This window comes from Amblyraja radiata, chromosome 3, assembly GCF_010909765.2.
Source record: "Amblyraja radiata isolate CabotCenter1 chromosome 3, sAmbRad1.1.pri, whole genome shotgun sequence".
Lineage (NCBI taxonomy): Eukaryota > Metazoa > Chordata > Chondrichthyes > Rajiformes > Rajidae > Amblyraja > Amblyraja radiata.
This window is the reverse complement of record NC_045958.1, coordinates 25,235,784-25,259,470: the sequence shown is the minus strand read 5'-3', so window position 1 is coordinate 25,259,470 and position 23,687 is coordinate 25,235,784. Positions and strand designations below refer to the sequence as shown.

The following is a 23,687-nucleotide window of genomic DNA, read 5'->3' as shown; positions in this document are numbered from 1 at the left end:
TGAGGGAGAAGAAGACATTGGGTTGTTGCCAGGTCTCAGTGAGCAGAAGGAAGTCCAGAGTGTTGTCAAGGATTAGTTCATGGAGGGCAAGGGCTTTGTTGTTGAGCGACCTGGTGTTGAGGAGGGAAAAGTTGGCATTGTGAGAGGGTGGAGGGATGGGGGCAGGCTGGAGAAATCTGAGGTTGTCCCGGTTGACAGTGCGTGCGGTCAGCTGGGATGGGGGGTGACGCGAGTGAGGGGGGGCAGAGCGTGGTAGTGAGCAGATGGATGGAATGGAATGTCCGTGGTTGAAGCAAACACGCCTGCGCCGAGAGCCTCTGTGGATGTAACGGGGTCGACGCAGAAGTCCAAGCTGTTTAACGACCTGGATGCAGGATGGGATGTGGTTGTTGCAGAAACCAGCCATCTGCAGAGTTGAGTATTTGAGCATGATGGTGAGGGTGCAGAGAGGTGTCCAGCAGAGCGGGTGCAGCGAGGTGTCGAGCAGTGAGGGAGCAAAGAGGTTGACCAGCAATGCAGATGCAGCGAGGTGTCCAGCAATTGAGGGAGCAAATAGGTTGTGTAAAGATAAGGAAGTGTAAGGTGTGAGAATGAGACATCAAAGGGGGTGAAGCTCAAGGGAATGTGGAATAGATCATTGTTAGCTGGGGGAAGTTATCAACAAAGCAAACAGAGATAAAATGTAATCAGGGACAGTCATACTGGTCGGAAAACTGGGAAGGGGATGGATGGAGAGAGAGGGGGAAAGCAATGGTTACTTGAAGTTAGAGAAGTCTAAAATCATACCGCTGGGGTGTAAGCTACCCAAGAGGTGCTGTTCCTCCAATTTGTGCTGGGCCTCGTAAAATCATCCAATTATTAGTAGCCTTCCCCGGGAGTATTTTTTTTCCAGGAGAGGTTTGGATAAACAGTCGGCGAGTGCGCTAAGGTTGATAGATCAAAATAAGTGTCAGGTTGATCAGATGGAATAATGGTTGGGATGCAAGATAAGCTGCGATCTTATTGAATTGAGGAGTAGATGAGAGGGACTGTATGGCCAACAACTACACCCTTTATATTCTTAAATTTATAAGATTATAAACTAAGAACTATGGTAAAGACAGCACAAGACAAGTTGTTTATATTCATTAACGTGAAGTATATTCACCTCATAAACATTTCTGAATGTCATCCACATTGCAGACATGGCATTAAGAGAACAATCCAATCCATCTCAGCTCAGCATGTATATAAAACCTCACTTTCTGCCTTTCGCTTACTTTAAGATAACTCGGAGATTTTGATAATAAATTGGACCTAAACTGCCACCAATCCAGTTAAATTGAAAACCACAGCAATAATTTGTTTTGAATTAACCTGAGGAAATATTGTGAATTAGCTGCCCAGAAGTGTGTGTTGAATTTAAAGGAAATAATGATGTTAGCAACTGACCCTCTACTCCTGTATGCATTCAAGTCCCCAGGTAGTCAGTAAGTAGAGTAAAAATAAATATAAAGAAAACTTAATTTAAAAGGCCTACATTTTGGCAGCAGTACCTACGTGTTTTGAATAAAATGAATGCACTTTAACTATTCAAATAAATAAAGGCTAAGAAGTAATTTTCAATAATTGTACATTCAAATAACTGTAAAGGGGCTGTACCACTTGGGCGACCTAATCCGTGAGTCCAGAAGAGTGTTTTGACCTTGAAGCTCGAGGGCACTCGCCTGGAAAGCCTCGAGCTGGATCGACCATCCACATTGAAACTGCGAGCTGGATCGACCGACTGCGCGCACACACACAAACACATCGCGAAGGTGGGGGCCAGGGAAAGCGGGGGAGCGCTGTCTGTGCGAAGAAGAGGAAGGTAAACGGCTACCACAGTTTACAGTAAGTCCTTTAGAGCGGGGGGGGGAGAGGGGGGGGGAGAGAGAAGGGAAGTGAGGGGGGGAGGGGGAAAGGAGTGGAGACACTTTTAAGAAGTATAATAAAGTTTAGCGGGCATTTTAACTACTGGTCAGTCATCCTAGGTCCTGAAACTCCAATGAGCCAATCAAAATGCCCGGTCAGAGAAGGAGATTGCCTACGGCTGCCCTCGACTGCCTGTAAGTAAATAGCGACCCCACTCCACTGCACTACGAGTTTAAAAAGACCCGTAAGACCAAATTTTACTCGCGGAAAATTTTCAACATGCTGAAAATTTTTCCGCGACCTAGCTGAGGCCACGAGTATTCGGGAAATTCCCTCGAGCATGAAGGAGAGTTCCAGCGACCTCATAAGATCTCCTCGGACCACTTGTCGACCATACTGCGAGTGTGAAGGTCGAAGACACTCTTCTAAACTCGCAGATGAGGTTGCCCAAGTGGGACAGCCCCTTTATTGTATAAATACACTGATATCGGCAATAGTAATACTTTACATTCAAGGTTCATGAGTATGAATAAGATTAATTTATTAATTTGATTTGGTGGTTATTTGAGTGGCAATATTAGGGTAATGGAAAAAATTCTTGCTCTTTGAATAATGCCATGTGATCTTTTTATCCAGCTAATCGGTTAATCAGCTTAACACAGCACTTGAAAGACAGCACTTCCAATAATTCAGCTCATTTTCAATAGATTAATGGACTGTCAGTCAAAGTCTTGGTGTTGAGTTCATAACCATCCATTTTACAAATCCAGATTGTAACCATTTGCGCCAAACTGACATTCAGCAGCAATAACAACAATTGCCTGAACTTGCAATATAATGAAACACCCCAAAGCAATTTGCAGGAATACTATTTAAACAAGCAAAGGTCGTCATCAAGTCAGAGGCTTGAAAATCAGTTTAGGGAGTGTGGAGAGGATGGAATTTAGAGAGAGAATCTGGTCTTGGGTTCAAGGCATGGCATTGAAATCGTAACTTTAACTATGATCCTAAAATTGAGTATTTTACTGGCAGCAAATGCATTTGTAATGTATGAACGAGAATTAGACATATATGTTCCTCGGACATCAACTATCCTTGACTGGACTTTGCTGACTTTACCTTGCACTAAACGTTATTCCTTTATCATGTATCTATTCACTGTAAAGGGCTTGATTGTAATTTGTATTGTCTTTCTGCTGACTGGTTAGCATGCAACATAAAGCTTTTTTCACTGTACCTCGGAATAAACGAAACTGAACTGAACCCACTGAGTTATCCAGCACTTAAGTTAAGTTAAGTTATCCAGTGTCTATCTCCCTAATAGTTTATTGTACATGTCCATCTGCCTTTGTACAGACCATGCCCTTCCAAAGACATCAACTGACTTCAGTGGAGCACAAATTGTTTTCGACCTGGCCTTCCTGTGAGATTACCCTCTCATCTGTCAAGGTCAGGCAGGATCTCTGGAGAAAAAGGTTTGGTGACATTTAAGGTTGGAAGCCTTCTACAGACCGAAGAAGAAGGGTTCTGACCACAAACGTCAACCAACCTTTTTCCCAAGAGATGCTGCCTGACCGGCTGAGTACTCCAGCACTTTGTGTCCATCCTCAGTATAAACCAGCAACTGCAGTTCCTTCCTACATAACATGTTAAGGAGGTTAGCATGTGAAGGAGCATGGAAGAGTCCAGCTCTGACTCTGCCCAGGATTTTGTGGGGGAATAGGAAACTGTCCTTTCCAGCATCCAAGTAGTGGCCAGCTTCACTTGAAGATGTAGGGGATCCAACATCTCCTGGCTGAAGTCTCCACTATAGTCCAGATAGAAACTGCCTCATAGCTGAGCACTGCTGCTGCATCTTAGATATCCTGGAACAAAAGATCAGCTTGCTGCCTTCATCATGATGGAGACCAAAGCTACTGGGAGGATTTTGCAGTGCACTGGCAATGAGATTGGAGCATGAATTTAATATACAATCTGCACCAGGTTAAACTCGGACAAATTAATTGAAAGCGATGACTGCAGTGCTTTATCCAATTTCTCCACCAATGTGCACACAATAGCATGAGACTAAACAGCACTGAGCCTTAACATGGTTCCTTTGGCTTTAGACAGTTTGACATTAATGAGGCTTATTTCAATGATCGATTATGCTGTCTGGTGTCTTACAAATAATTATGATCTTGTAAAATATATTGAAGTGCCATGGTTACAAATAAATCCAGTCAACTTTCAAAGGGAATAAATTGTTTCTTGGTAAAATAATTGGCATCTACCAGGAGCAGATCTGGAAAATGATTTGTTGCTTTTTAATTTTTGTCGCTCTATAAGCTTTTCATTTGCGCTACAAGAGCTAGAAATCGAAAACGAGAGCCAAGCATGCTGGAAATAGAAGAATAGCATTTGCATGATCTCAGAAAGTCCCCGAGTGTGTTAACCCTATTTGTTACATTTGAAGTTTAATCACTGTTGTAATTTGAGAAAATCAATAACTCAATATGTAGTCTCTCTGTCAGCCACTGCAAGTGAAAAAAATGTTAACATTCTGCATGCAACGTGAATTAAGTTGGCCTTATTGAAGATGGCCTCATTACCATTTCCTTTTCCCTTGATGCCACTGATCAGATTGTCACTATCCACTTGACAGAAAGGAAATATATTCCTATCTCCTTCACACATCTTATACTCATGGCTCTCTCTCCTATGACCCAAGTCAACCAAGGGAATTCTACTGATCTGGATATTATTTAATATTTACTTTCAATGCCATTATTCCAATGTCATAAGGCCACAAGGAATAGTAAAATTAGGCCATTCGGCACATCAAGTCTACTCAGCCATTCAATCATGGCTGATCTACCTCTTCCTCCTAACCCCATGTCTAGCCCTAATGTACAGCCACCCAGCTGATTATGCGACTGGCTTTTCCCTCTCTCCCTTAATTTTTGGACTTCAATTAAACATTATTCCAGGCTGAACATATTTTCACCTTTCAGTTTTTTTTCCCCATGATTTACTGGAACCCATCTTCTCCCACTTTGAATTCCTCAAGCTCTGATTCCCAGCCTCCAATGTTAACACACAATATTCATGCCTCAGTTTGGCTACTCTTATAGGATCGCATCTTCAGCTTCCTTTTGAAAAATTCATCAGTTCATCTTTCATCCTCTAACTTTTGTCCCACCTTAAACCATGCTCTTTTTTCTGCAGTGCTCTATGAAGTGACAGTATCATACTAAAATATTATTTAATATTATTCAAAACTTAATCAAAACCATCTGCACGAGGCGCTGTCTCAAGAAGATGGTATGTATCATCGAATCCTCATCATCCAGTCCATGCCCTCTTCTTGCCGCTACTCTCGGCAAGAAGTACAGAAACTAGAAGTCCCACACAACTAGGTTCAGGAATAGCTACTTTCTTACAGCTTTCAGGTTCTTGAACCAACCCGCAAAACCCTCATCCTTCCTCGACAATGAAACATTAGGAGACGGCCACCTTTTGAACAATGAGGAACTTACTTTATTTTCTAATTAATTTTTGCACCTATATTCTTCTTTGTACTGTTATTTTGGTTTAGAGATATAGCGCGGAAGCAGGCCTTTCGGCCCACCGTGTTCACACTGACCAATGATCACCCACACACTCGTTCTATCTTACACACAAGGGACAATTTACACAACCCAATTAACCTACAAATCTGCATATCTTTGGGATGTGAGAGGAAACTAGAGCACCCAGAGAAACCCACACGGTCACAGGCAGAATGTAGAAACTCTTCACCAGCAGAGAGCACCAGCAGACAGGCTCGAAACCTGATCTCTTGCCCTGTAAGGCAGCAACTCTACCACTGCGCCACTGTGCCAGACTTTCGTTTAGTTTAGCTTAGTTTAGAGATACAGTGCGGAAACAGGCCTTTCGGCCCACCATGCCTGTGCCGACCAGCGATCCCTGCATATTAACACAAGCCTATACAAACTAGGGACAATTTACACATACCAAGTGTACAAACCCAAGTCACCTAACCTACAAACCTGTACATCTTTGGAGTATGGGTAGAAACTGAAGATCTCGGAGAAAACCCATCCGGTTATGGGGAGAATGTACAAACTTCGTACATCTTTTAGAAATGTTACGTGTAATTTATGTTGTCTTGTGTGTTTATCTGAGCCTATATGCCCGTGATGCTGTTGCAAGCATGATTTTCCATGTATCTGTGCCTCACTGTACTTGTGCAGATGACAATGAACTTCACTTGACATTAAAGCTCCCAATCTCAGGCAGATCTTGTTTCTATTGCTGGCAGTTGAAGTCTCAAGCAATGATGTCCCCCTAACATCACTAATTCTATCCCCACCTTGCACACACACTAACCACCCTCCAAACCACTGACATTCATGAATGTATTAGTTATTTTAAAGATAAGTGTAAGAAGAAGAAAGAGGGTGGAGGGGAGAGGAGGAGGGGGATTGGGGGGAGAGAGAGGAGTGGAGGGGGAGGGGGGGAGAGGAGCAGCATGCGGCATCACGCACACTAACTACCCCCCCCGCACACATGCTAACTACCCCCCTTGATATATTAATATTATTAATTTGCTCCTTTTATCCCATAACCGCTCACTGACGCATAGCCCCCAACTCGCAGACGCGTCTAGAGAGGTGGGGGGGAGGGTGGAGAGTGAGGGCAGAGAGAGAATGGGGAGAGAAAGAGAGAAAGGGGCAGAGACAGGGCAAGAGACAGGGAGAGGGGGGTGGAGGGGAGGAGGAGAGGGTGGGTGGGTGAGGGGGGAAGGTTGGGGCAGGAGGGGTGAGAGAGATGGGAGGAGAGAGAGGGGAGGGGGGGGAGAGGTGGGGGAGGGTGGGGAGGGAATGGGGTGGAGGGAAGTGTGGAGGGTGCCTTTCTTTTCTTATCCTCTACCGTGTTGTGTCTCGCTGTCCTTTGTGCTTTCGCTCTCGCCGTCCTCCTGCCGCGTTTGGTCGTCTTTCGCTTGGCCTCCCAGAGAGACGAAATGCAACCGTGTGTCCAGCGTTCAGTATGTTCTTGAATGAAGCAGGTTCCGCGTCTCATGCACAAAAACTGTCGGCAGCTCTATGGAATTCAGGGGAGGACACCACCCCCCCCCCCCCCCCCCACACACACACACACACACACACACACACACACAGCGCGTTCGATCTAAGCTGTCAATGAAGACAGCAAATTTTTTTTTTTTAAACTGTCTTTGAAATTAAAAGTTAATGCTAAGAATTTGTGATGTCAAGTGAGAAATAATTCAATGAAATGAAATGAAAAACAATGTAATCAACAACCTGGCAGACTGGGGGGGCGGGGGGGGGGGGGGGGCAGGCAACTGGGCAACCTTAATATTTTTTATAAATGTCAGTTTGGTGATAAATTTTTGTAAATATCTATGGAAATAATCGACCAAATTGATAGTGGTTTGGATTTTTGAAATCATAAGGACATTTTCTACCAGAAGATGTAAAAATCTCACTTTTATTGTAACGTCAGCAGCTGGGCAGCGGTCCGTTCCCGTTTCGGCGTCTGGTTTTCGAGGAGATACGTTTCACATGCAAAACCACACACACACACACACACACACACACACACACACACACACACACACACACACACACACACACACACACACACGCACACACACACACAAGAGTTTTAATAGATACTAGACCAAGTGCAGACCCGTTGGGTCTGTTCCCCCAACGCGCATTTGCGGGAGGGGGGCGGGGCGGCATGCGGCGTCACACATATTAACTACCCCCTCTCTCTCTCTCTCTCTCTCTCCCCCCTCCTCTTACCCCCCTCCTTTATCCGCCCTCCTTTATCCCCCTTCTCTCTCTCCACTCCTCTCCTCCCTCCTCTCTCACCTCTCCTCTCTCGCCTCTACTCTCTCCCCCACCCCCCCTCTCTCCCCCCCTCTCTCCCCCCACTCCTCTCTCCCCTCTCCTCTCTCTTCCCCCCCACCTCTCCCCCTCAACCGCCTCTATCTCTCCCCCTCCTCTCTCCCCCCCTCCCTCAACCCTCCTCTCTCTCCCACCTTCCCCCCCCCTCCACTCCTCTCTCTCCCCCCAATCCCCCTCCTCCTCTCCCCTCCACCCTCTTTCTTCTTCTTACACTTATCTTTAAAATAACTAATACATTCATGAATGGCTACTATTTGTCAGTGGTTTGGAGGGTGGTTAGTGTGTGTGCAAGGTGGGGATAGAATTAGTGATGTTAGGGGGACATCATTGCTTGAGACTTCAACTGCCAGCAATAGAAACAAGATCTGCCTGAGATTGGGAGCTTTAATGTCAAGTGAAGTTCATTGTCATTTGCACAAGTACAGTGAGCCTGTAGTCGCATGTGACGTCATCCAAGAGACTGTCGCGAGATTACAGACCCGACACCCGGACGTACTCATTGCCTTATCAGGGGACTTCAATCATGTGAACATCAGCCCCCACTTGTCGGGCTTCTCTCCGTATGTTGACTGTCCCACAAGGCACAATAAGACACTGGACGTGCTATGTCAATGTCAAGGAGGCCTATAGTGTCTTAGCCTTTCCACCGCTTGGCAAATCAGATCACAACCTGGTTTATCTAAGGCCTTCTTACAAACCCTGTGTACTGAGACAGCCTACAACCACCCGGTCTTTCAGAAAGTGGACACCAGAGGCCAGTGAATCACTGAGGGACTGCTTTCAATGCACAGACTGGGACGTACAGATGGAGCCACAGGAATTAAACAGCTGTATGGACATCGACAGGATGGCTGGATGCATAACGGTCTACATCAACCTCTGTAGGGATGTTGTCGTGCCAGTAAGAACTGTTTGTTGCTTTCCCAATAACAAACCTTGGATTACAAGCAACATCAAGAGCCTCCTAAACGAGAAAAAGGAGGCTTTCAAGGTTGGTGATCGGGAAAAAATGAAGAGGGTACAGCACCACTTGAAAAGGAGTATGAAGCAGGCAAAAGGAGACTATAAAAGGAAGCTGGAGAAGAAACTGCAGCACAACAACATCAAAGAGGTGTGGAGAGGAATGAAGACCATCACTGGCTTCAAGGAGAAGAGAAGCCAGCCGTCAGGAGACGTGGACAAGGCCAATGAGTTTAACCTGTTCTATAACAGGTTTGATCTGGTATCCCCTCCCACCTCTACAGGTGCAGCCTCTCCCCAACCGTCACCTCCACGAGGCAGCCCCCCCAACACCACAGCTGCAGCACCTCCTATGCCGGCATCTCCTCAACTGTTCTTCACGGAGGACGAGGTGAGAGCTGAGCTGAGGAGGTTGCACCCTGGTAAAGCAGCTGGCCCTGATGGTGTATGTCCCAGGCTACTAAAAGACTGTGCGGCTCAGCTGGCGGAACCGCTCCAGACCATTTTCAACCTGAGCCTCCAGTCAGGGAGGGTACCAGGTCTGTGGAAAACATCATGTCTCGTGCCGGTTCCCAAAGCAGGGCGGCCGACCGAGATCAACGACTACAGACCGGTGGCCCTTACATCCCATATCATGAAGACAATGGAGCAGCTACTCATTCGTCTCCTGAGACCACAAGTCCAGCACGCACTCGACCCACTACAGTTTGTGTACCAGGAGAACATTGGGGTGGATGACGCAGTCCTCTACATGCTGCACCGGATCTACTCCTTTTTGGACAAACCCGGTGGATATGTGAGGATTATGTTCTTCGACTTCTCAAGTGCGTTCAACACCATCCAACCCCTGATTCTGAATGACAAGCTTAAGAAGATGGGGGTGGATTCCACATTTATCTCCTGGATATACGACTACCTGACGGGTCGACCACAGTTTGTCAAGCTGGGGGACAGTGTCTCTGGCACAGTGGTGTGCAATGTTGGAGCCCCACAGGGAACGGTTCTGGCCCCGTTCCTCTTCACCCTGTACACAGCAGACTTTAACTACAAGTCTGACACATGCCACGTACAGAAATATTCAGATGATACAGCGATTGTGGCATGTGTAAGGAACGGGCAGGAGGAGGAATACAGGAACTTGACCAGTTCCTTTTGTGCCTGGAGTGACGAGAACTGTCTCATCCTGAACACAACTAAGACTAAAGAGATGGTGGTTAACTTTGGCAGGTCCAAGCTCCCCCTTCAGCCGGTCAACGCTGCAGGGGCTGACATTGAGGTGGTGCAGACATATAAATACCTTGGAGTGCACCTTGATAACAAACTGGACTGGTCTGTCAACTCTGACTCCCTCTACAAAAAAGGCCAGAGCAGACTCTTTTTCCTCAGAAGGCTCAAATCCTTCAATGTGTGTAATGATATGCTGCACATGTTTTACAACACTGTGGTTGCAAGTGTTATTTTCTACGCTGTTGTCTGCTGGGGCAACAGCATTAGTGCAAAAAACAACAAGAAGCTGGTCAAACTGGTTAAACGAGCTAGCTCAGTGCTGGAGGGGAGAGTAGACTCTGGGATGGATGTGCTTGAGAGGCGTATGAGGCACAAGGTGCAGGTCATGCTGAAAAACCCCGGGCATCCCCTCCATTTAATTCTGGAGAGTCAAAAGAGCACTCGGAACAACAACCGGCTCCTCTCCCTGCCCTGTAGAACGGAGCGGTTCAGGAAATCCTTCACCCCGGAAGCCATCAGATTTTATAATTTGGCTGTAGGGGGATGCATTTTGCAATTTTTAATTTTTAATGGTTAATTATTGGTCTTTTTAAGTATTTATTGCTCTCAGGTAGTGTCCACATTGTATTCTATGTATTTTCTGTCTGCGTTCGTTTTGAATCTGTGGGTTTGTTGGTTGGGGGCTTCTGGGCATCTGAATTTCCCTGAGGGGATCAATAAAGTATTTATTATTATTATTATTATTATTATTACAATGTTAAATAGGCAGTGCAGTTGATTATCTTCAGTACAACAGCTTTGGTATTCGTAATTTTTTTTAACATCTTAGAATTGAGATTATTTTGTCTGTTTTCCTGCATTTATTTTCATGGCTTATTGCAAATTAGAAGGAATGCTACTGCTGGATATTCTGCCCAATAAACTTTTGGCATCAGCTGGAAAACTACTTACCAGAAAAGAAGATACACACTACTGAAGACAAAACACATCTATTTTACCCAGTTTGTGCTTGTAATATTCTCTCATGGTTTGATTATAATGATGCCCAACTGTTTTGTAACTAAAAAGGATATAACCATATAACCATATAACAATTACAGCACGGAAACAGGCCATCTCGACCCTTCTAGTCCGTGCCGAACACGTATTCTCCCCTAGTCCCATATACCTGCGCTCAGACCATAACCTTCCATTCCTTTCCCGTCCATATAACTATCCAATTTATTTTTAAATGATAAAAACGAACCTGCCTCCACCACCTTCCCTGGAAGCTCATTCCACACAGCCACCACTCTCTGAGTAAAGAGGTTCCCCCTCATGTTACCCCTAAACTTCTGTCCCTTAATTCTCAAGTCATGTCCCCTTGTTTGAATCTTCCCTACTCTCAGTGGGAAAAGCTTATCCACGTCAACTCTGTCTATCCCTCTCATCATTTTAAAGACCTCTATCAAGTCCCCCCTTAACCTTCTGCGCTCCAAAGAATAAAGCCCTAACTTGTTCAACCTTTCTCTGTAACTTAGTTGCTGAAACCCAGGCAACATTCTAGTAAATCTCCTCTGTACTCTCTCTATTTTGTTGACATCCTTCCTATAATTAGGCGACCAAAATTGTACCCCATACTCCAGAATTGGCCTCACCAATGCCTTGTACAATTTTAACATTACATCCCAACTTCTATACTCAATGCTCTGATTTATAAAGGCCAGCACACCAAAAGCTTTCTTTACCACCCTATCTAAATGAGATTCCACTTTCAGGGAACTGTGCACAGTTATTCCCAGATCCCTCTGTTCACCTGCATTCTTCAATTCCCTACCATTTACCATGTACATCCTATTTTGATTTGTCCTGCCATGATGTAGCACCTCACACTTATCAGCATTAAACTCCATCTGCCATCTTTCAGTCCACTCTTCCAACTGGCCTAAATCTCTCTGTAGACTTTGAAAATCTACTTCATTATCCACAACCCCACCTATCTTAGTATCATCTGCATACTTACTAATCCAATTTACCACACCATCATCCAGATCATTGATGTACATGACAAACAACAGTGGACCCAACACAGATCCCTGTGGCACCCCACTAGTCACTGGCCTCCAACCTGACAAACAACCATCCACCATTACTCTCTGGCATCTCCCATTCAGCCACTGTTGAATCCATCTTGCTACTCCACCATTAATACCCAACCATTGAACCTTCTTAACCATGAGGAACCTTGTCAAAGGCCTTACTGAAGTCCATATATACAACATCCACTGCTTTACCCTCATCAATTTCCCGAGTAACCTCTTCAAAAAATTCAAGAAGATTAGTCAAACATGACCTTCCAGGCACAAATCCATGTTGACTGTTCCTAATCAGACCCTGTTTATCCAGATGCTTATATATATTATCTCTAAGTATCCTTTCCATTAATTTGCCCACCACTGACGTCAAACTAACAGGTCTATAATTGCTAGGTTTACTCTTAGACCCCTTTTTAAACAATGGAACAACATGCGCAGTACGTCAATCCTCCGGCACTATTCCCGTTTCTAATGACATTTGAAATATTTCTGTCATAGCCCCTGCTATTTCTACACTAACTTCCCTCAATGTCCTAGGGAATATCCTGTCCGGACCTGGAGACTTATCCACTTTTATATTTCTCAAAAGTGTCAGTACTTCCTCTTCTTTGAATCTCATAGTTTCCATAGCTACTCTACTTGTTTCCCTTACCTCACATAATTCAATATCCTTCTCCTTGGTGAATACCGAAGAAAAGAAATTGTTCAATATCTCCCCCATCCCTTTTGGCTCTGCAGATAGCTGTCCACTCTGACTCTCTACTTTCACCTTACTTGCCAAAGCAACCTCATATCTTCTTTTAGCTTTTCTAATTTCTTTCTTAAGATTCTTTTTACATTCTTTATACTCCTCAAGCACCTCATTTACTCCATGCTGCCTATAATTATTGTAGATCTCCCTCTTTTTCCAAACCAAGTGTCCAATTTCCCTTGAAAACCATGGCTCTTTCCGATTTTTACTATTTCCTTTCAACCGAACAGGGACATAAAGATTCTGTACTCTTAAAATTTCACCTTTAAATGTACTCCATTTCTCTTCCACATCTTTCCCATAAAACAAAATGTCCCAATTTACTCCTTTTAAATCCTTTCGCATCTCCTCAAAGTTAGCCTTTCTCCAATCAAAAATCACAACCCGAGGTCCGGTTCTGACCCTCTCCATAATTATATTGAAACTAATGGTATTGTGATCACTGGTCCCGAACTGTTCCCCAACGCATACCTCTGCCACCTGACCCGTCTCATTTCCTAACAGGAGGTCCAGCACCGCTCCTTCTCTAGTAGGTACTTCTATGTATTGCTGCAAAAAACTATCCTGCACACATTTTCCAAACTCCAACCCATCCTGCCCATTTACAGAATGTGTTTCCCAGTCTATGTGTGGAAAATTGAAATCTCCCACAATCACTACCTTGTGCTTACTACTAATATCTGCAATCTCCTTACATATTTGCTCTTCCAATTCTCGCTCCCCATTTGGCGGTCTATAATACACCCCTATAAGTGTTGCTACCCCTTTCCCATTTCTCAGTTCCACCCAAATAGCCTCCCTAGACGAGCTCTCTAATCTATCCTGCCAAAGCACTGTTGTAATATCTTCCCTGATAAGCAATGCAACACCTCCACCTCTTGCCCCTCCAATTCTATCACACCTGAAGCAACGAAATCCTGGAATATTTAGTTTCCAATCACAGCCCTCCTGCAACCATGTTTCACTGATCGCCACAACATCATACTTCCAGGTGTCAATCCAGGCTCTGAGTTCATCCACCTTTCTTACAATGCTCCTAGCATTAAAATATACACATTTAAGAAACCCACCCTCTCTTATTCTCTGTTTATTGTCTTTTTCTTCTCTCTCCCCTACATTTTGGGTCAGAGTGCTACCATTCTCTGCCTCCTGCCTCACACACTGACTGCTAGCTTTCCCAATTTGAGTCCCTCCCCCCAACCATACTAGTTTAAAGTCTCCCCAGTAGCCTTTGCAAATCTCCCCGCCAGGATATTGGTCCCCCTCGAGTTCAAGTGCAACCCGTCCTTTCTGTACAGGTCACACCTTCCCCAAAAGAGGTCCCAATGATCCAGAAACTTGAATCCATACCCATTGCACCAGTCCCTCATCCACTCATTTATCCTTCACCTCGCTCCATTCCTACTCTCACTGTTGCGTGGCACAGGCAGTAATCCTGAGATTGTTACCTTTGCAGTCCTTCTCCTTAACTGTCTACCTAACTCCCTAAATTCTTCTTTCAGGACCTCTTCTCTTTTTTTACCTATGTCGTTGGTACCTATATGTACCACAACCTCAGGCTCCTCTCCCTCCCATTTCAGGATTTCTTGGACACGTTCAGACACATCCCTGACCCTGGCACCAGGGAGGCAAACTACCATCCGGGTCTCCTGTCTGCGTCCACCAAATCGCCTATCCGACCCCCTGACTATAGAGTCCCCTATTGCAATTGCCCTCCTCTTCTTTTCCTTACCCTTCTGAGCAACAAGACCGGTCTTTATGCCAGAGGCCCGGCCGCTGTCGCTGCCCCCAGGTAGGCTGTCTCCCCCACCTTTACTCAAACATGAGTACTTATTTTCAAGGTGTACAGCCACCGGGGTACTCACCAGTCCCTGCCTCTGCCCGTTGCACTTCCTAACTGTGACCCAGTTTTCTGTCTCCCGTGGTCTTGGAGTGACCACCTCCCTGTAACTCCTATCTATGACCTCCTCGCTCTCCCTGAGCAGACAGAGGTCATCAAGTTGCTGTTCCAGGTTCCTAACACGGTCCCTTAGGAGCCCCATCTCGACGCACCTGGCGCAGATGTGGACGTCTGGAGGGCACTCAGACTCCATGACCTCGCACATCTGACATCCAGAACAGTAAACTGCCCTGGCCCTCATTCTTCCCCTTAACCAAATACAATAAAGCCTTACCCGGGATACAAGCCAATCAGCTGCTTCCTCTAGTCCGTTTGACCAATCAGAGGCTTCCTCCAGACTCCTTCTCTGGAAGTGAGATCTGCGAATGGAACGTTGCAGATTTTGGTCGCTCCTCCCTCTGTCACGGCTCCCGGGCCTCTGTTGAGACAAGCCCCGCGATGGGTTTTTAACTCACCACACGGAGGTCGCTCCTCCCTCTGTCACGGCTCCCGGGCCTCTGTTGAGACAAGCCCCGCGATGGGTTTTTAACTCACCACACGGAGGTCGCTCCTCCCTCTGTCACGGCTCCCGGGCCTCTGTTGAGACAAGCCCCGCGATGGGTTTTTAACTCACCACACGGAGGTCGCTCCTCCCTCTGTCACGGCTCCCGGGCCTCTGTTGAGACAAACCCCGCGATGGGTTTTTAACTCACCACACGGAGGTCGCTCCTCCCTCTGTCACGGCGGTTCAGTCATGTTCCTTAATAAAACCCCTACTGTGCAGTGTCTACCATTCAGTGGTGGCCAGTGCTCTGTTTTTTGCTGTGGCCTGTTGGGGAGATGGCGCCCGCATAGCGGACAAAAACAGACTGGACAAGCTAATCAGGAAGGCCGGCTCAGTGGTCGGGGCTGAGCAACGAACGGTCCAGCAGGTGGCAGAGGCCAGAACTCTGAACAAACTGGGTTCAATAATGACCAACCCCACTCACCCACTCCATGCCCTGAAGGTGATCAAGAGCAGCATCTTCAGTCAGAGGCTGATTGCACCAATGTGCAAAACTGAGAGACATAGGAAGTCCTGTTTACCAGCTGCTATAAGGTTATATAATGCGCATAAATAACTGCACTTTTTTTTTTTAATTAATTGTATTTTAACTTGTATTTTAACTTGTTAAGTATGGAAGCCATTTGAGGAAATGTGTGGTGTTATGTCTGTCTTGAAGCTGTCGTGGCACTGTAATTTCCTGTAAAGGATTATTAAAGGTATAATCTAATCTAATCTAATCTAATCTAATCTAAAAATACATAGGACTTGATCTTCAGATGACTGGCAAGCAGTCCAAACTCCCCAGTCATCTGAACTTGGTCCTTTTCTGTTTCTTCAATCATGATCTGAAATGGATTAAATCATGATTGGAGGCTGCGTGTAGCTGTTTGGAAGTGCCTTTCTTATTCTCTTTCATGGCCTGTCCCACTTAGGTGACTTTTTAGGCGAGTGCAGGAGACTCTGGGCTCGCCACATGTTCGCTGGTGGTCTCTGGTGAGTCTCCTTCATGGCCGCGAGGTGTTCCCGCATTCTGGGAACTAGTCGCGGCTTCAGTATGGTCGCCATAAATTTTTCAACATGTTGAAATATTTTCTGTGACCAAAAATTAGTCGCCATGGAGAAAATCGATACTTTTGTAGTCGTAGGTGCAGTTGTAGTGGGGTCGCCATGTAGTTATAGGTAGTTTTAGTTAATCGCCTTTGCTGACCGGGCATTTTCATTGGCTCATTGGGGGGAAAAGAAACGTAAGCACGAGTTTTCAGAACCAAGGAAAACCAACCGGTAATGTTAAATGCCCGCCAAACTTCACAGCTGTGTATCTCTGGCTTATTAAAAGTTGTCTGGCTTCTTAAAAGTGGCTCCACTCCTTCTACCCCCTTCAACTCTGGCACTCGCCGTTCCAGTTCCCGGTTTTTCAGCGAGTGCCGCGAACTTGACAGTCGCCAGCAGTCCGCTGAAAAATTGCCCAAGTGGGACGGGCCCTTTAAGCATGTAACTAGCTACGTTCCCAGGACAGCTTTGACTCCTGCTCAGTAGGAAAGTACAGGACAACCAAGGGAGAGATGAAGGTGAACAACAATATAAATTTCAGGTGAAGTAAATCTGAAATAAAGTCACAAAATGTTGGAACCACTCAGCTGATTAGACAGCAAATACAGAAGGACAAACAAACTTAACACTCCGGATAAACAAAGACCCTTTGTCAGAATGACGAAAGTGAAAAACAGTTGGTTTTAAGTTGCAGAGAAGGTTGGGAAAGAATGAATGGGCCAGTAGGAATATCTCTGTAGTATTTCCAATTGCAATTCATTGAACTTCATTTCATTTGGTTCCATGTGTGCTGCCTTCTGCTCCGGTGCCTCTGCCAGTGAACATGGTCAATGATCAATCAATCAATAGAGCATTACTGTTACATGTGCAAAAGAAATTAAATACTTTTCAAGTCACCAGATTTGGGGCCATTTCCAAAGTATGGTCCGCATGCTAGTTCTCATGCAGTAGCTAGAGGACATCAGATAAAAGTTTCTCGCTGTTAAAATAAGCATCTGATCAGACTGCCTGCCTATATGGCATAGTGGCACAGCAACTCGAGCTGGTGCATTACTGCTTCAGTAACTGGGTTTAATGCTGACCATCTCTATCTGTGGAATTTGTCTCTGTTCTCCCTGTGGTTTCCTCCTTATGCTTTGGTTTCCTTCCAGACCCCAATGGTTGCTAAATTGACCACTACAAACTGCACTGAGTTTGTAGGTTATTTAACGAAGGCCATGCCACAAGAGTGTTTAGTGTATGTAATAGCAATTTGAAAAGAATGACAAGGGTAATGTTAACTGAATGACTGAAGAGTTTATTTTATTTTAAAGGCACCCTGAACTTGCAGCAATTTGCCAGAGTGTTGGTACATTAATCTTGTTTCCTGGACCTGAGGCAAATAACCTGGAAGAACTTGAACTTGATCCAACGCTGTCTCCTTACAATATTATTATCATCGATGGGACCTGGAGCCAGGCCAAAGGAATGTTTTATGGAAATTCCCTCTTCCGCTTGCCTAAACAAGTGAGTATCGGATCATAATATTGGAGCAAGAAATCTGTCTGATCCTTTTAAAATTTGATTCATTCTGAGCTGAATTGTAAATAATAATGTCATACTTTTATTATAGGTGATCTTGGCTCGGTTGATGATGGGATATTGGCCTTGGTTTCTCTAAATATAGGAAAAAGGCAGTAAACTAAAAGTCCCATTCGTGCTGTACAATAAACAGTAAATGTTTCTCAAGATTACAATATAAACCAGTCAAATTCAGAAGAGATAGAAACATAGAAAATAAGTGCAGGAGGAGGCCATTCGGCCCTTCGAGCCAGCTGCCATTCATTGTGATCATGGCTGATCGTCCCCTATCAATAACCCGTGCATGCCTTCTCCCCATATCCCTTGACTCCACTAGCCCCTAGAGCTCTATCTAACTCTCTTAAATCCATCCAGTGACTTGGCCTCCACTGCCCTGTGTGGCAGGGAATTCCATAAATTCACAACTCTCTGGGTGAAAAAGTTTTTTCTCACCTCAGTCTTAAATGACCTCCCCTTTATTCTAAGACTGTGGCCCCTGGTTCTGGACTCGCCCAACATTGGGAACATTTTTCCTGCATCTGGCTTGTCCAGTCCTTTTTATAATTTTATGTGTTTCTATAAGATTCCCCTCATCCTTCTAAACTCCAGTGAATACAAGCCTAGTCTTTTCAATCTTTCCTCATATGACAGCCCCGCCATCCCAGGAATCAATCTCGTGAACCTACGCTGCACTGCCTCAATCACAAGGATGTCCTTCCTCAAATTAGGAGACCAAAACTGTATACAATACTCCAGATGTGGTCCCACCAGAGCCCTATACAGTATACAACCCTATACACATAGATAACGCGCAAACCAGGCGACATTTTGCGTGCTGATCCCAAAAGTGGATCTGCAATCACGTACTATAATCACTCTATTCTTTTCAACCACTACTTCAATAACAGCATTTATACTGTAGAGGGCTCCAATGTAATCATGCGTAGCCTTTCAGCCGACTGGTTATCGTGCAACAAAAGCTTTTCACTTTACCTCGGTACACGTGACAATAAACTAAACTAAGCACACAGAGGCATGCAACCCTAGATGCACAAACTATTGTACACATCAATTGCACTTTGGAACATGGAATGTAGTATTTTGGAAGTATAAATTAGTCGTGTATGCTGTTCACGTGTGACAAATTAGTTCAAGGTTTCAAGGTCAATTTATTGTCACAAGTACCAATTAAGGTACAGTGAAATTCGAATTACCATATAGCCATACTAAAAAAAGCAACAAGACACATAACTGCGTAAAAGTTGACATAAACACCACCACATGCCTAAGAATTATAAAATTCTTAGGCATTTTTTACATTATCCTAACAGATAGGATTAGATATTGATCATACAAATCTATGCATCGTACAATAGCATATTAGGGCATATATCAACAGAATGCCTGTATAATTTAACGGATGCTTGCTTTATTTCTATGTGGTCCCACATGTTTTTCAATACCTTTTAGAAAAAAAAGGCTAAATCTTTTTTGTGCTGGATTTTTTGTTTCTCCCTCTGCTCTTCAGAAATGAGCGGAAAACCTTTCTCACACAAACCCTATCAAGCACTGGGTTGCACGGGCCTTCACGTACAATTGGTGAAAAGCAGTTTTTATAGGCAAAAAGGTGCCAGTATGCACCTATAATAAACATATATGTCACGTCAAGTTTATTTGTCACATACGCATACGAGATGTGCAGTGAAATGAAAAGAGGCAATGCCTGCAGAATGTGCAAAAAACTACAAAAAAAACAAAACAGAATAGAACAGAATCAGTAATTACATATTGGTGAGGAAAAAAAGCAAAAAAAGCCCCCCAGCAATTAAAAAAAGACACAACACTTCAGTAGTTTTGAACAGTAAGTTAGTCCCTGGTGAGGTGTTTGCCTGACCGTAGCAGCTGGAACAGTCCGTTGCTGGGGTGGAAGGGGTCCCCCATAATGTTGCTGGGTCTGGATCTGCACCTTCTGATGTATAGTTCCTGCAGAGGGGTGAGTGTAGTTCCCATAGTGCGTTCGGCTGAACGCATTACTCTCTGCAGAGCCTTCTTGTCCTGGGCAGAACAGTTCCCAAACCCGATTGTGGTGTTTCCGGACAAGATGCTTTCTACAGCCGCTGAGTAGAAGCACTGGGGGATCCTCAGAGAGTCTGTGAATTTCTTCAGCTGCCTGAGGTGGTGAAGGCACTGCCTTGCCTTACTCACCAGTGTGGCCAATAAACAAAATAATGACATTTAACTCTTTTCAGGTGTTGTCGTATCACCTCTGTGGTACCATTAACAAACAAAACAACACTGCAATAAGTCCTGAGTCAATCTAATGTTGCAAGACTGTCTCAGTAAATGATGGACTGTTTTTCCTCTGTTTCACTGTTCAAAGATGCTGCCTGATATGCTGAATGTTTCTCTTTTTATTTCAGTTCTCAACATCTGTCGTTTTTTTTATTTTCAATTATTAATGACGTTACTTGCTGGTTGCATATGTTTGCAATAAGCATTCATTTCCTTAGACTCTGGAGGAAGTTCACATCATTTTGTTTTGTTATTCCTTTCATTATATTTAAGGTAAAAAAGGCTGTTTCGTGCAGGTTTTTGAACTTGAAGGGATAAGCTATCATCAATTGGGTCAGTTTCACCAGCCTACTTCTTAAATCTAATTTGATTGATAGTAGAATTAGAGAAATTAATGTTTAGAATTATACCATTGGTTATATGCAGTAAATGCATAAAGTAGTAGCAGTTGCTGGTTAATCTCCACTTCTGAATCTGGTTCAGTTGAATTAGCAAAATGCAATTTTGGAGATGTACAATGTGGCAGGTCTTTATCCTTTGTTTCTGTTGCTACGCTTTTTTCTATTTAGCATCTGTCTCCCATATTATTAATGTTTTATTTATGATGACTCTTCAAACATTGCAGAAAGGATTCTTCATGCATTTTTAAAATATGTAGCCAGGGGAGATTGAAATGGAACTTGTAATATGTCACAATTTCAGAACGACACAAATTGTCCTGATTTATGAATTGGATGACTTCAGCATTTCAATGTGCCAACAGGAAAAGGCATTTCTAAAATATGGCAGAGTGGAATCTGATAGAATTTAAATGTTTGTATTGATGGTGGTAGATCGTACACAGCAGTATTAAGTTGTATTTCATAATGTAACGGCTGGACTGGAATCGTACTTTTTTTACAAGGTAAGAGGATAACTAGGAGTGTGGATCAAGTTTTGTGTCTTAAGAGCTTAAGGGGTTGGACAGGCTAGATGCAGGAAGATTATTCCCGATGTTGGGGAAGTCCAGAACAAGGGGTCACAGTTTAAGGATAAGAGGGAAGTCTTTTAGGACCGAGATGAGAAAATCATTTTTTACACACAGAGTGGTGAATCTGTGGAATTCTCTGCCACAGAAGGTAGTTGAGGCCAGTTCATTGGCTAGATTTAAGAGGGAGTTAGATGTGGCCCTTGTGGCTAAAGGGATCAGGAGGTATGGAGAGAAGGCAGGTATGGGATATTGATTTGGATGATCAGCCATGATCATATTGAATGGCGGTGCTGGCTTGAAGGGCCGAATGGCCTTCTCCTGCACCTATTTTCTATGTTTCTAAGTTTTCAACGTAAGACTTGTGGCTGAGGTTGGGAATGGAGCAAAGTATAAAGGAGCTGGGGTACATTGTGGTGGTGTCTGGAACCAGGGTTGGTGGTTGAGGCAGAAGTGATAGTGGTGTTGAAGAGCCTTTTAGATAGACACATATGAATGAGGGGCAGGGCTTAGTTTATCTTGACATCATGTTCAACATGGACGTTGTGGGCCAATGGACCTGTTCCTGTGCTGTACGTTTCTGTGTTCTGTGAACATCATAAGGAAATTTGCAGAAAGCTCAGCAAAGAGTAAGGAATAAAGGTAACCTGGAAGATCTACAAATTAATGACAGTTAAAGGATATGGCTATAAAATAAGTGTTATTAATAAACATAGCAGAATAATTAATAAGGAACTGATTAAATTAACTGAATAAAACATTTTTTTTTTTAAACTTAAGGAACAGGAGGTACTAATTTGCAATGGAGTAGTAAACATTGAAAGGAGGATAAGAGAAGCATGGCTTGGTGGACATCAGGTCTTCAATTTGAAAGGACTAGGCGGGAGAAACAGATATTAGAGGGACAATCACGTTACCATAGATTTAACTGATTTTGCTCACAGTTCTAGGAGAGTTTACAGCAGTGTTTAATACAATATAGTATCATTATTGTACGATTGTCTTGTACCTTCTATGCTATTTTTATGACTCTTGCTCACTGAAATCTTGCTAATGGTACCATGTATCCAAAATGCATTTCTTATGAGATTTTAAATTGGGTTGCTCCTAATAGTGGACCAGTGCTGTTCACTCCCAGAAGAACCAGCTTTTATAAGCATCAAATGCTTATGCTGAATGTAATAGAAAGGGACAGATGAGGCTCTTTGCAGTCTTGAGCCGAGTTCTGAACATTTCTTTGCCAACCACCTTTATGTAGACTGGCCTAAACTAAGATTTCAATCAACATATTCTGACCCATGGTGCTGGACACCCCTGCCAGGAGAAACATCAGGTTTAGACTTGTAGAGATACAATGTGGAAACAGGCCATTCGGCCCACCGAGTCCACGCCGACCAGCGATCACCCTGTACATTAGCACTATCCTACACACTAGGATAGTGTGGGCACAAATGTCATTTACAATATACAGAAGCCAATTAACCTACAAACCTGTACGTCCTTGAAATGTGGGAAGAAACCAGAGCACCCAGAGAAAACTCACATGGTCCCCGGGAGAATGTACGAACTCTGCTCCTCATTATGCAACAGGATTCTTGACTTCCTCAATGACAGACCTCAATCAGTATCGATTGGCACAGCAACTGCCCCCTTGTCGGTAAGCACAGGGGCAATTCAGGGCTACGTGCTCAGTTCCCTTTTCTACTCTCTCTATACCGACAATGGTGTAGCCAGACACTGCTTCTCTGTGTAGGAAAGAATTGCAGATGCTGGTTTAAATCAAAGGTAGACACAAAATGCTGGAGTAACTCAGCAGGACAGGCAGCATCTCTGGAGAGAAAGAATGGATGACGTTTTGGGTCGAGACCCTTCAGTCTCAAGAAGAGTCTCAACCCGAAACGTCACCCATTCCTTCTCTCCAGAGATGTTGCCTGTCCGCTGAGTTACTCCAGCATTTTGTATCTACCACTGCTTCTATGTCATCTTTAAATTTGACAACGATACAATTGTCATTAGACAAGTGTGGGGTAATGATGAGTCAGAGTACAGTTGTGAGATTGATAACCTGATTGAGTGGTACTGAAATAACAATCTTGCTCTCGACATTAGCAAGACCAAAGAGCTAAAGAAAAGTCCTGATCCAAAACATCACCTATCCATGTTTTCCGGGGATGCTGCCTGACCTGTTACGTTACCCCAGCATTTTGTGCTTTTCTTGGTAAACCAGCATCTGTGTTTCTCCAAAGACCTGATTCTTGACTTTAGGAAGGAAAAGCCGAGGGATCATGCACCTATCACCATGGACAGGTGAATCACCAGATTCAAGCTTCTGGGCATACACATCTCTGATCATTTGTCCTGAGCCCAACAGATTGATGCAATCACAAAGAAAGCTCATCAATGCCTTTACTTCCTCAAAAATCTGTGAAGATTCGACATTCTGATGAATACTCTATCAAACCTGCAGGTGCATGGTGCAAAGCATACTGACTGCTTCTATCACGGCCTGGTTCATTAATTTGTTCAGTCAGGAACAAAAGAGACAGCAGAAAGTGGTGGTCCATCACAGGG

General features: G+C 44.2%; 1 protein-coding gene across 1 annotated transcript in view; it reads left to right on the top strand.

Annotated features, from left to right (window-relative positions):
• dtwd2 (DTW domain containing 2) overlaps window positions 1-23,687 on the top strand; it is a 160,296-nt gene that overhangs the window by 77,061 nt on the left and 59,548 nt on the right. Inside the window, exon 4 of the mRNA XM_033017477.1 lies at window positions 17,611-17,803. Within this exon, the coding sequence (XP_032873368.1) occupies window positions 17,611-17,803 (193 nt within the window). The remainder of the gene's footprint in view (window positions 1-17,610; window positions 17,804-23,687) is intronic.